Source organism: Anomaloglossus baeobatrachus, chromosome 11, assembly GCF_048569485.1.
Source record: "Anomaloglossus baeobatrachus isolate aAnoBae1 chromosome 11, aAnoBae1.hap1, whole genome shotgun sequence".
NCBI lineage: Eukaryota > Metazoa > Chordata > Amphibia > Anura > Aromobatidae > Anomaloglossus > Anomaloglossus baeobatrachus.
Genome location: NC_134363.1, coordinates 78,237,473 through 78,252,410, shown reverse-complemented (window position 1 = coordinate 78,252,410; position 14,938 = coordinate 78,237,473). Strand labels below are relative to the sequence as shown.

At 41.3% G+C, this 14,938-nt stretch overlaps 1 protein-coding gene across 1 annotated transcript in view; it reads left to right on the top strand.

Moving 5' to 3' along the window:
- LOC142257156 (carbonic anhydrase-related protein 10-like) overlaps positions 1-14,938 on the top strand; it is a 1,219,065-nt gene that overhangs the window by 342,331 nt on the left and 861,796 nt on the right. The window contains exon 2 of the mRNA XM_075329273.1: positions 6,116-6,190. Within this exon, the coding sequence (XP_075185388.1) occupies positions 6,116-6,190 (75 nt within the window). The remainder of the gene's footprint in view (positions 1-6,115; positions 6,191-14,938) is intronic.

Genomic DNA, 14,938 nt, shown 5'->3' with positions numbered 1-14,938 from the left:
AACCTACTATGTATGTCCCTCATCCTGGTATACAGTACATGTCCCTCATTCTATTATATATGTTTCTCATCCTGGACCTCTTCCTGGTATATATGACCCCAATCCTGTTATATATGGCCACATTCTGGTGGATATGTTCCACATCCTGGTATATATGTTCCTCATGATGGGCCCATCCTGGTATATATGCCTCCCGTTATGCCACACGCATAAAAAAATAAACAATTCTACTCACCTTTCCCAGTGCATGTCATTCTCTTATGATGCCGGCAACTATCTTTAGTGTATAAGTGATGGCAGAAAATTACATCACTGCCATGTTTCCCCAGTCACAGGCTTGCTGAAGGTAGGAGCAGCTGATGTCCATAATTACACCTAGTACATATCAGGATAGGATCCATGAGATGGGAATAACCCTTTAACCTTTCACCCAGGTCTATGTAAACATTTTAATACTTTACTAACACTTCTATGCAATACATCTTAGCCTAATACACAAACATTACATTATCAACATTGATATATGTTATACTCTACTATATCTTAAATGTTTTAAAGCATTTTATATTACTTTCTGCAAAGTCAAACATTTACATACATTAAGAGTGCTATACCTTTAAACAATATTGGAGAGACCATATGATGATGTCATGTCTTTGGAAGTTTCTGGTTTTATTGGCAACATCTGAGTTAAGGAGAGACACACCCGTGGATGTATTTTAATGCACACCTGAAACACACTGGTTCTTTGTGTAGCATCATGGGAAAGTAAAAAGAAATCAGTCAAGATCTCAGGAAGAGAATTGTGGACTTGCTCAAGTCTGGTTCATCCTTGGGTTGAATTTCCAGATACCTGAATGTGTCTTGCTCATCTGTACAAACAATTATATGCAAGTACAAACAAGATGGGAATGTTTAGCTATCATACTGTTCAGAAAGAAGGCAGATTCTGTGAGCCAGAGATGAACGTGCTTTGGTCAGACATGTGCATATCAACCCAAAAACAAAAGCAAAAGATCTTCTGAAGATGCTGGTGGAGTAAAATTGTGTCATTATCCCCAGTGAAACGAGTACTGTATCAACATGGGCTGAAAGACCACTCTGCCAGGAAGAAGCCAGTACTCCAAAAGAAACATAAAAAAGCCAGAGTCATGTCCTGTGGTCTGATGAAACTATCAGCCAAAAAGAGAAATGTGGATTTGCACATGTCTGGTTCATCCTTGGGTTTAATTTCCAGATACCTGAAGGTGCCTTGTTCATCTGTACAAACAATTATACGCTAGTGCAAACAAGATGGCAATGTCAATCCATCATAATGCTCAGGAAGGAGATGGTTCCTGTGTACCAGAGATGAATGTGCTTTGGTCAGACATGCATATGAACCCAGGAACAAAAGCAAAATAACTTGTGAAGATGCTCACAGAAGCTGGTAAAATTGTGTCATTATTCACAGTGAAACGAGTACTGTATCAACATGGGATTTAAGGCTACTCTGCCAGAAAAAATCCATTACTCAAAAAAAAACATAAAAAAGCCAGCTTAATGTTTGCAAATGCACACAGGATCAAAAACCTTAATTTCTGGAGACATATCATCTCGTCTGACGAAACTAAAAGTCAACTGTTTGGCCACAATGACCACCATTACATTTGGAGGAAAAAGGAGAAGCTTTGAAGCCTAAGAACACCATCCCAACTGTGAAACACGGGGGCGGCAGCATCATGTTGTGGGGTTGTTTTGCTGCAGGAGGGACTGGTGCACATCAAAAAATAGATGGAATCATGAGGAAAGAAGATGTCAATACAGAAGCAACATCTCAAGAAATCTGCCAGGAACCTAAAGCTTGGGCAAAAATGGATCTTCCAAATAGACAATGACACAAAGCATACTGCCAAACTGGTTACAAAGTGGCTTAACACTAGAAGTCCCAGAAATTTCGAGCTCAACCCTGAAGTCCCGAAAGAGGGTCAAATGACTGATGATAAACTGAATAGAACTAACTAGAAACTAAATGGCGAAACTCAATGGAAAAAAAACAACCTCCTGTGGTGCGACAGTAATGGCCTTAATTACAGAACAAAAGACGGTGATTATAGGATGTTTGCTAAAATCCTTCAGGTCATTCGACCCGTCTCTGGGTTCCAAAGGTAGAAATGTTAAATGACCCCTCTCTGGGACTTCTAGTGTCATGGATAGCAAAGTTAATATTTTGGAGTGGCCATCAGAAAGCCCTGATTTTAATCCTATTGTAAATTTATGAGCAAAGGTGTAAGCAAGCTGACCTACAAATATGGCTCAGTTACACCATTTCTGTCAGGAGGAATGGGTCCAAATTCCTACCAACTATTGTTAGAAACTTGTGGAATGATATCCAAAATGTTTAACCCAATTCAGACAGTTTAAGGGTAAAGGTACTAAATACTAATAAAATGTATGTAAACGTTTAATTTTTTCAGAAAGTAATAAAAATGAATTAAAACATTCTCTCTCTTTCATTATTCTGGCATTTGGCAAATATAAATAATTTTGGTAATCCTAATTGACCTAAAACAGGAAAGGTTTATTCTGAGTTCTTGTCAGATAGTGAGAAAAACATGCACATGTGTCTTTTTAGATAGTGTATATAAACTTCTGCTGTCAAATCTATATACATAACTCTATTACAGCAAACATTATACAGAAGCACAATACATTTCACATTACAGAAATACGATTTTTGTCTTCAGGGGAACATGTGGCAACCTGTCCACCTCCTTACAGCAGGAGATGTTAGGGCATATACACCACAGGAGACATGGGACTACCGCTGCAGTCATCATGGGCCGCAGTGCAAAGTGCACTGACTCCGTCTACTAAGTACATCCTAATGCTGGTACTGGCCGGTGTCAGGACATAGTACTTAATTGCATTGCATTAGTGAACATGGAGAAGGTGTATGGAGAAAGGAAAGCGCTGGAACAGACACATCAGTGATCACCGGCCTGAGCAACTACACTCCCGGGAATCTGCCTGGGGCAGAGTGAAAACACATCATGGGCTGTATATTCCCCACAGGTTAGAGGTTCCTCAACCCTGATATATGAGCGCAGCCATATCATAATTAGGGCTGGGTGGACTCCGTCCCCGGATTCCAGATGTTTGACTCAGATTTGGCACTTAAGAAAATAAAAAAAAAATAAAGGAAAAAAGCCAAGAATGAAGCAAGCACTTCATACGTACCCAGGCTCCGTGTCATGGCGACGCACTACTTCCAGATCACGCATTCACTTTCTGTGCCGTGCATCTCATCACATACACACGGCTTTCCCCACCCACCGGTTGTCCTGTCGTCTGTGAATGGTGGCAGTCAGACGCGCCCCCAGCCTGTTTAAGTGTCTTACTGCAATCACTGACAGGAGCTGTATGTGGGTCAGTACTGAGGTATAAAAATAAATAAATAAAACAGGAGCAGGGTCCCCTATTCTGATACCTAGCACAGATAAAGCCCATGGCTACAGGCTCTAGCCCCAGTCCTGCTCTTTTCTTGGCTTTGTATCAAAAGAAGCGGAGCCGCATACAGCTTTTTTTTCAATTATTTAAATAAATTTAAAAAAAAAACAGCGTGTGGTTCCCCCCAATTTTCATACCCAGCCATGATAAAGTCATCTGGGTGCTGGTATTCTCAGGCTAGGGAGACCCAGCCTATATATGTCAGCCTCCAGCCACCTGGAATAGTCGCATGCAGTAGAGGCGACAAGCCCGGCGTTTTATAAGCTCTTCCCGATTGCCCTGATGCGGTGGCAATCGGGGTAATGAGGGGTTAATAACAGAGCACAGCTGCTACTAAACCCCAGAGTAGTGATGGCAGCGTCTATGACGCCCCATCACTAATCTGTAAGTTAAAATAAATAAACACAGACACCAATAAAATCCTTTATTTGGAATAAAAGACAAAAAAACCCTTGTTCACCAATTTATTAACCCCCAAACACACCTGCAGGTCCGAAGTAATCCACACAAGGTCAGACGGCAATTCACATCTGCTATATCTGAATCTCCCAGCGAGTGCCATAGATCATGACTGACCACTGTGAGTGTAGACAGACAATGACTGAACCACGATGAGCGATGATGTCACTCAGGTTATTTGTGGTCACAGCTGGAGATTCCAATAGTCCTCCCCCTACAACAGCAGATAACCTGACCTCAGATGACCTCAGTAAAGTCAGTGACCTCACCTCAGGAGAGACCTGCATCTCTTGTCAAAAAACCATGGGAGTTTTTTGCCAAGAGATGTAGATTTGGTGGAGAAAAGTTTACACTATATTTGCATATTTACACCATATGCATTAGGTGCATTCCTGCATCCAATCTACGTCTACTAGCAAAAAACACTTTTTTTTACTCACTTTTTTGCCACTTTTTTTGCAGCGCCTTTTGCCTTGGGTATTCTGCTGAAGAGGACCACATTTGGTGCTGAAGTCATCCGCACCACATTTCAGCACCAAATTTGCACCTCCTGGCAGAAAAAAAATGTTTTGGTTTTTTTTTTGCATTTTTGGGCCAAGGGATGCAAATTTGGTGCTGAAATTTTTACACCATATTCTTGCACCCAATCTACACTTACTGGAAAAAAAAGTACCACTACCGCATCATACCGCATGCGGTAGCAATATGTTATTTTGCTGGGTAGATTGGGTGCAGGAATATGGTGTAAAAATTTCAGTACCAAAATTGCATCTCTTGGCCCAAAAATGCAAAAAAAAAAAAAAATATTCTTCCAGGAGGTGCAAATTTGGTGCTGAAATTTGAAGCAGACGATTTCAGCACCAACTGTGCACCTCCGCAACAGAATAACGTGCCAAAAGTCACTGCAAAAAAACTGCAGAAAAAAACCCACAGGTTTTTTGCCAGGTGGTGTAGATTGGGTGCAGGAATATGGTGTAAAATTTTCAGCACAAAATCTACATCTCTTGGCAAAAAATCCCCGCAGTTTTCTACCATAAGATGCAAATCTCCCCTGAGGTGAGGTCACTGACTTTACTGAGGTCACCTGAGGTCAAGTTACCTGCTGTAATTTCCAACAGTGCACCTCCTGGCAGAAAATTGCAGCACAAAAAGTGGCAAAGGCCGCAGTAAAAAAATGAGTAAAAAAACTGTGTTTGTTTTGCTGGGAGGTGTACATTAGGTGCAGGAATATGGTGTAAAAGTTTTATCAGCAATCTGCATCTTTTGGGAAAAAAACTGTGATTTTTTTTGCCAGAGATGCAGATCTGTGAACTCAGTGACCTCACCTGAGGTCATCTGAGGTCAGGTTACCTGCGATCACAGGTGAAGGGCCGTGGGAAACTCCAACTGTGACCGCAAGTGACATCATAGCTGATTGTGCAGCTTGTTCAAAATGCGTCCGATGTTTTAAGCCAGAATAAACATTATTTTTCTAAGTCCACATGGCAGGGAGTTGTTTATAACAGAAGTTGGGGTCTAGGGTGAGACCCCCAGATAGGTGGGTGCAGGGGGGCAAAGCCCCCCTTTCATGATTATGGTGGATGAGAGGAAACGTGATGCCCACTAACCAAGCCAGTCACTCCCACTAACCTGGAATGAGCCCACACATTCTAGGCTCACGGTAGATGCTAGAGTGTATTGGCTCTATCAGTTACACTGCTTTCTCCACCCACCGGTCATCCTGGCTTCTGTGATTGGATGCAGTTAACAGACATGCTGCCCCTCAGGGTGTGGGTATGTCTGGCTGCAGCCAATCACAGGCGCCAGTGGGCAGGGAAAGCAGTGCATAAGTGATGTGCGCACCAGAAGTGAATGCAAGACCTGGGAGCAGTGTACAGCCATGCCAGAGCCTTAAGTATAGGAAGCTTGCTCCCATTCCCCTATCCCTTCCACCATCATTTTTAATTTCCACTTTCTGATAACCATAGGTTTACTATTTATGGGGGCCATATTCTGGAACGGATCTGGATTATAAAAAAAAAGAGCAGGTACCCGCCAGTCCCGGTTTTCTGTAATCATAATGTGTTAACAATTATGGTGCATGCTTTGATTGCCTTATTCTCTTTTGCATGTAAATTACAGTATGTCTTTATGCAAGTATCTTAATATTGCATTTGTTTATTCTTAGCACAGTTCACGCCAGCTAAGACTTATGAAGAGTGGTGGGCATACAAAGAAGCCGTCCAAGGGAGCTTTGTGCCAGGTATGTGTGCTTAATCATGGAGTATTCCTTTTTTTAAAATGTTTACATTAATTTTAAAGGACTATGCAGAATACATCAGAAATAACATCACTTTGTATGACAATAAATACTATTGTGTTCTATTATGCAATAAGTAATATACAGTTACAGTATACTAAGGCCTCATTCTGACATCCATAATATTTCATACACAAAAATAAATGGTACTAGTGTCATAAGTGTTTGGTGACTGTTTCAATTTCTACTATCAAGGACAGCAGACAGACTGCACACTGCTCCCCGTGATTTTATTGGACCCATAGTTTGTATGGGTGAGTTTCACTTGTGAAGCCCAAAAGAAAACAGCCGTCTCTATGATTTTTTTTGTAGGCTGAAAAATGTACTTGTGAACAACTACATAGGTTATAAAGGGTAAATGTTGCATTGATCAAAATCATGGATAGAACGTGTACATGACTCTTGGACATATGGAAAAGTCCTAAGTCTTAGTTTTATCAGTGCTTAGCATAATTTGGGGGGGTTAGGGTGTAATACATGATATGTCTATGAAATATAAGCAATCTCAATGTTCCAAGAAAGATCAACCTCTTCCTAGTATATTGCAATAATGTAAAAATATTCTACTGTTGTGATGTATTATATACTGTTCAAATAAATTCTCAAATTCGCTAATTCTAGTAAACATAACCTTAATAATATCTTTTTCAAGAAAGGCATCCAGGCCTCTTTGCACTTTTGAATCAATCATTATAACATTATGTGACAGAGTTCCGCAGTCTCACTGCTCTAACAGTAAAGATTCCTTGTTTGTGATTATGATTAACCCTTCTTTCTTCTAGACATAGTTGATGGTTCTTTTTTCAGCATCGCAGGCCTAGGTGTTAAAAAATTTCTGTACTAACCCTTCATATACAGCATGGGAAATAAGTATTAGACACGTCACCAATTTCCTATGTAAATATATTTTTAAAGGTGCAATTGGCATGAACTTCTCTACAGATGCTGGTAACAAACCATCTAATCCACACAGGCAAAGATATCAATCCATAGGTGTCCAAAAATGTAGTTATATGTAATAATCAGAAAAGACACATGGAAAAAGTATGGAACACAAGACGAAATAACGATATAAAAAGCCATAAAAAGTAATAACACCAGCTAAAAGCTAGCAGAAATAAGAAAGGAATTCTGCTACTTAATGAAAAATATAAAATGATTCAACTAATGGCCTATAAAAAGGTGTTTCATTAGCAAAGTACCAAACAAGAAACATCTCATGATGGATAAAAGCAATGAGCTGTCTCAAGACCTTTACAACCTTATTGTTGCAAAACATACTAATGACATTGGTTACAAAATTTCTAAGCTACTGAAGGCTCCAGTGAGCACTGTTGGGCCATAATCTGGAAGTGGAAAGAATATAATTTCACAATAAACCAGACCTGACCGGGTGATTCCCACAAGATTCCAGAGAGTGGAGTGAAAAGAATTATCAGAAGAGTTCTCCTAGAGCCAAGGACCACCCGTGGAGGGCTACAGAAAGACCTGGAATCAGTAGGTACAATTATTTCAAAGAAAATAATAAGTAATGCAATAAATCTTCATGGCCTTTATGCATGCTCACCATACAAGACTCCATTGCTGAACAAAAAGCATGTTCAAGCGCACTTTAAGAATATAGTCTGGTCAGATGAGACCAAAGTAGAACTCTTTGGATGCCATAATACAGACCATGTTTTTGAGGCTAAAAAGACACTGCATATCACCCCAACACACATATCAACAGTGAAGTGTGTAGGGGGGAACATCATGTCATGGTGTGGGGCTGTTTTCAGCATATAGCACTGACATAGGGGTTGTCCACTACTTGGACAAACCCTACTCATTCCCTATGGTTACCCTGTAACAATAAATATGCCTATACTCACCACCAGTGCCAGCGTAATTCCAGCAATATCTGAAGCCGCAATCATGGGGCCCATGTGACATTGTTATGACACACAGGCCCCGCGACAAATTAGCACCTGGCATTTGTATAGGCTTATTTATTTTTATGGGGGCAAACAAGGGGAATGACAAAGGTCTGTCCAAGTAGTGGACATCCCCATTAATAGAAACAAGTATGAATGTAAAACGAATCAGGACATTCTTGATAAATATCTGCTGCCATCTACCAGGATAATTGAGATGAAGATTGTGAAGACATTTCAGCAAGACAATAATCCCAAACACACAGCCAAGGAAACTCTCAATTGGTTTCAGAGAAAGAAATAAAGCTGCTAGAATGGCCAAGCCAATCACCTGACATTGATATAACACAATTTATGGAAGGAACTAAAACTCAGAGTTCATAGAAGGAACCCACTGGACATTCACAATTTGAAGAATGTTTGTGTGGAACAATGGACCAAAAATCACACCTGAGCAATGCAACTAGTTTCTCCAGACAGATGGTGTCTTGAAGCTGTCATCACCGGTAAAGGCTTTTGTACGAAATATTGAATACATTTCAGTAACTGTTCAATACTTTTTCCCTGTGTCATTTCTTATTATTACATGTCACTACATTTATGCACATCTATGGTTTAATTTATTTTCCTGTGTACATAGGATGGGTTGTTAAGAACATCTGGTGAGAAATTCAACAGCACCTTTAGAAATATATTTACTTATAAAATTGGTGATGTGTTCAATACATATTTCACCCTCTGTTTTTCTACATTGAAATAAGCCATCATTTTTGCAAACTGAAAAACCCCAATTTTAATAACCTGTCTTGATATCATAGTCCGCCCATTCTCTTAATAGCCTAAGTTGCTTTTCTTTGAACCCCATCCTGTTCAGCTATGTGCGTCCTATACACTGGAACCCAAAATGTTACACAATATTCCAAGTTTGGCCACACTAGTGACTTGTACAGGGCTAAAACTATGTTCTTGTCATGAGCATCTATGCCTCTTTTATTGCATCCTATTATTTCATTAGCCTTGCCACCAGCTGCGTTGCCTCATCACTAAAGTTGAGTTTACCATTCACTCATATGCCCGTTTTTTCAGTGACGACTTTATCCGGTGTTTTACAATATATTCTATTATTTTACATTTTATTTCCTATGCCCATGTTCATTGCCTTACATTTATCAACACTAAAGGAAAAGGCATTTACCAGTCAAAAGCCTTGGTATAATAATAATAATTTTATTCATTTATATAGCGCTGTTAATTCCACAGTGCTTTACATACATTGGTAACATTGTCCCCATTGGGGCTCACAATCTAGAGTCCCTGTCTGTATGTCTTTGGAATGTGGGAGGAAACCGGAGTACCCGGAGGAAACCCACGCAAACACGGGGAAAACATACAAACTCCTTGCAGATGGTGTCCTTGGTGGTATTTGAACCCAGGACCCCAGCGCTGCAAGGCTGCAGTGCTAACCACTGAGCTACTGTGCTGCGCTAGTATAGTATATACTATAATATATAGTATAGTCAATGAAGTGCAGATTGAGCTTCTTTTGGTAAACCCTCATCTTTTTTGTGATTCACCTAAGGTTTATGAAGTTATCTCAGGCTGCTTTTCTTCCTTTTTCACAATCAGGAAGTTCATTTTCAAGGACATTTCCCATGTGCTTGTGGATGATCTTTATAAGTACCTTACTAGCACAACGTATCAACTGATTGTTCTATAATTGACACAGTCACTTGCATCTACTTTCTTTTTTTTCAGTGCTATTGACCATGTGCAGATCCTCTAGTTCTTTCTGAATAGTACTTTCACCGCGGCTCTTGGGAGTGCTTTAGGCATCTTTGCAGGGATAACATCAATGCCAGGTGCTGAATTGTTTTGCATCATGGTCCATTCAACTCTGGTGCAGCAGCAGATTTGCTCAGCTGACACCAGTTAATCACTTCCAGCCTCGATATAAGCACTCTGCTTTCTAGACTTGTTACTAGTTATTCTATTCAGTTAGGAGCTAGCTTGGGAGCAGAGAGGATGTGGTGGTTATTGCTGTTGCTGTCTGCTGCGGTGTGTGCAAGTGTTTGTTTTTGTACTACCTTCTTTCCCTTGTTATCCCTTCCTGTTTATTCTTGGTTGTTCCTGGTATAGGGTTTAGGTGTGTATGAGGTTTTATTTTACCCCTGTCAGTGTTTCATTGTTAGTGGGGTTTTTGGGATGTCCGTCCTGGTTGGTCCTCAGGTGTTCTCGCCCACAAAGCTCTCCACAGTGCAGCACCCCCCTACATCTCCACCCTCTTTTCTGTCTATCAGTCCACCCGTTCTCTACGCTCTGGAAGCGACTTTCGACTAACATCCACACTAATTCGAACCTCCCACTCCCGGATCCAAGACTTCTTCCGAGCTGCACCAACCCTCTGGAACGCTCTACCCCAAGAAGTTAGGACAAATCACAACTTACTCAGCTTCAGACGCACCCTAAAGACGCATCTTTTTAGGGCGGCCTATCACACTCCCTAATCAGATTCGATTCACATAGTCCCTCTACAACCTCTCACAACATAGCTCCACATCAAACTCCATGGCACCCAAAGGCATCTCAAGGCTCGGGCCCACTGGTCCAGGAAACCATTATCCAGCCCCATTTCCGTGAGATGGTTGGATTGTCATTGTAAATAAGCACTTGAACCTTGCCTCTCCCCCCATCTCATTGTAGATTGTAAGCTCTCACGAGCAGGGTTGTATTTTTTTCCCCTCTAAATATTGTATTTCTATAACTGTTACTTGTTTGTATATGATCCTCCTGAATTGTAAAGCGCTACGGAATATGTTGGCGCTATAGAAATAAAGATTATTATTATTATTATTATTATTATGGTGTGGGTAGTGGGGTCTTTGTCATCAGGGCCAGGGTAGAAGGCAGGGCCAGGTCGAGAGTCCGGACCTCCCTACCTTTAAGGGTACCTCTGGGTGTGAGATTGAGCTCAGGGATCCCAGTCTTAGGGTCTACATAATGTTTCCTGTGCCCCCTGGCCCTCTGTTACACACCCCTCCCTGACAGATACATGTTCTGGACGCTGTTTTTCTAGCCTGAAACTCCTAATCCCTTAAATTACATATTTCATAGGGATCTCATTAACATCAAGCTTCCTCTGTATAGCTGAATGCTTCATTTTGCATAGTCTGGCCCTGAATTTGGCTATGAGGAGTTAGCTAACATCCACACTCTGTGCCTGGTAGTGTTTTTGCAGAGACAATAGATCCCCTCCAGTTTTGCTTCTAGATGATGTAGTTGGTTGGGTTGTGATGCTGCCCATTTCTGAATGTCCAGATGTAGAAGCGCCACTTCAACTGTGTGAAGAATTTGTTGGTGATTATAAGCTTGTTCTCATGTCAGAGCTGAAGAAAGACAAAGTAACCCCAGCTTCACTCTTCTTCTTTGGGTCATGTCTGATGACCACTCGTGCATCAACTTCTCCACAGAGATAAAAACCCTATTTTATAATAATTTTGCTTTTTTATCTATGCTTTAGTCATTCCTTCATGTATATGATTATCTGTAGTATTAGGAGGTATTGGAGCAGCAGGCAGAGAACATATTAAAAATAAACATTTCTTTATGGAAACGTTCACATTTTGTAGGAATAGGGTCAGCCTAATTATATAGACAGAGCAAAAACAAGTAGACCCAGAAGCCACTGTGCAGTATGAAAGAACTTGTATAATGCAAAGTTTGTAAGTAATCATACTAATTAGCTACGATTATATGTCTTGGAATAATATTTAAATGTTATTATAGCTGCTTATAGAAAAATATAATGAGTACCTGTGCTGTTACGATTTCACATAAGTTTTATAATTTTTTTTTTTGTTTTATTATTATTATTATTTATTATTATAGCGCCATTTATTCTATGGCACCTTACATGAGAAAAGGGGTACTCATAGTATGGATAAGTACAATAATCATAAACAATACAAGGCACAGACTGGTATAGGAGGAGAGAGGACCCTGCCCGCGAGGGCTCACAGTCTGCGAGGGATGGGTGAAGATACAGTAGGTGAGGGAAGAGCTGGCCATGTGGTGCTATAGTGGTCTGAGGGTTATGGCAGGTTGTAGGCTTGTCGGAAGAAGTGGATCTTCAGATTCCTTTTGAAGCTTGGGTAGGCAAGAGTCTGATATGTTGTGGCAGAGCATTCCAGAGTATGGGGGAGGCAAGGGAGAAATCTTGGATGCGGTGGTGGGAAGAGGAGATGAGAGGGGAGTAGAGAAGGAGATCTTGTGAGGATCGAAGGTTACGTGCAGGTAAGTACTGGGAGACTAGGTCACAGATGTAAGGAGGAGACAGGTTGTGGGTGGCTTTGTAGGTCATGGTTAGGGTTTTGAACTGGAGTCGTTGGGCAATGGGAAGCCAGTGAAAGGATTGGCAGAGAGGAGAGGTCGGGATATAGCAGGGGGACAGGTGGATTAGTCGGGCAGCATAGTGTAGAATAGATTGTAGGGGTACGAGACTATTAGAAGGGAAGGAAGAGAGCAGGAGGTTGCAATAGTCCTGGCGGGAAATAATAAGGGCATGCACTAGGGTTTTAGCAGCTTCTTGGGAAATATTAAAGTATTATATATTATATTTATACAGTGCCTACAAGTAGTATTCAACCCCCTGCAGATTTAGCAGGTTTGATAAGATGCAAATAAGTTAGAGCCTGTAAACTTCAAACAAGAGCAGAATTTATTAACAGATGCATAAATCTTACAAACCAACAAGTTATGTTGCTCAGTTAAATTTTAATAAATTTTCAACATAAAAGTGTGGGTCAATTATTATTCAACCCCTAGGTTTAATATTTTGTGAAATAACCCTTGTTTGCAATTACAGCTAATAATCGTCTTTTATAAGACCTGATCAGGCCGGCACAGGTCTCTGGAGTTATCTTGACCCACTCCTCCATGCAGATCTTCTCCAAGTTATCTAGGTTCTTTGGGTGTCTCATGTGGACTTTAATCTTGAGCTCCTTCTACAAGTTTTCAATTGGGTTAAGGTCAGGAGACTGACTAGGCCACTGCAACACCTTGATTTTTTCCCTCTTGAACCAGGCCTTGGTTTTCTTGGCTGTGTGCTTTGGGTCGTTGTCTTGTTTGAAGATGAAATGACGACCCATCTTAAGATCCTTGATGGAGGAGCGGAGGTTCTTGGCCAAAATCTCCAGGTAGGCCGTGCTATCCATCTTCCCATGGATGCGGACCAGATGGCCAGGCCCCTTGGCTGAGAAACAGCCCCACAGCATGATGCTGCCACCACCATGCTTGACTGTAGGGATGGTATTCTTGGGGTCGTATGCAGTGCCATCCAGTCTCCAAACGTCACGTGTGTGGTTGGCACCAAAGATCTCGATCTTGGTCTCATCAGACCAGAGAACCTTGAACCAGTCTGTCTCAGAGTCCTCCAAGTGATCATGAGCAAACTGTAGACGAGCCTTGACATGACGCTTTGAAAGTAAAGGTGGTTTGAGGGGTTGAATAATAAATGACCCTCTGAATAAACTTTTCACAATTTAAAAAAAAAATAAAAAAAGAAATAACATTCTTTTTTGCGGCAGTGCATTTCACACTTCCAGGCTGATCTACAGTCCAAATGTCACAATGCCAAGTTAATTCCGAATGTGTAAACCTGCTAAATCTGCAGGGGGTTGAATACTACTTGTAGTCACTGTAAATACGAATCCGGGAAATCTTTTAGAATTTACTATTTTATGTATAGTAATGGGTAAAAAGCAGATATTTTCTATAGTAGTGAACATATAATGTGGCAGCTTTACTAAAACAATTATTTAAATAATGGAAAATACTACTAGCCATTTCTTAACTCCTTATCGACAACAGCCATAAATGTATGGCGTAAGTCAGTGGTGAGACCACCCCGTACCTGGCAGATAATGTCTGTGACACATAACCAGGACTTGTATTTAAGCTGCAGGTGTTAAATACTGCTGTCAAACTCAGGGCACTGTATGGGGAACACATAATTCTATGCTCCAATCGGCGCCCTCATGATGCAATCATGGGGTATGACAGGTACAAGACCACCATGCAGTGGTGTAACTAGAGTTTGATGGGCCCCGGTGCAAAGTTCAGACCTGGGCCCCCCCTCCACATACACTGACACTTGGGGTACGGGATAATGACACTGACACTCGGGGTACAGGATAATGACGCTGACACTTGGCTCTTACCTTCAGCACCCAGCTTTCCCATGATCTGAAATCCCTCTATCAGCACTCAGCTTTCCTATGTTCTGATATCCATCTTGTCCTTGGCACCCAGCTTCCCCATATCAGAGCATGGGAAAGCTGGGTGCTGAGAGATGTACAGCAGAGCATGGGAAAGCTGGGTGCTGAGGGAAAGAGCCTTTATCCCTCAGCACAAAACATTCCCATGCCATGCTTGTATCTTTGTCCCCCCTTGTATATAGTTCTCCAAATATAATAATGGCCCCCACATAGCCTTCCATATAGTTATTATTAATAATAAAGCGAATCACCTACAAAGACTGGCAGCCCATTCACTAGCGCTCAACCAGACCGAAATTTAATCCAATATATCCACACTCCCAACAAGGGAATTCGACTAGAGCTGCTCTGAGGAATAGGACCTGCCAGGTACAACTTGAACCACTCAGCCTGAAGAACGGAGGATTGCACAGGTGCTTCAGGATCTAAGGTGCCGGAGTATCTTAGGAGCCAGCAGTGATACCTAATCCGGATCCATTCAGCGCATTAACGGCAACGTCAGAGGA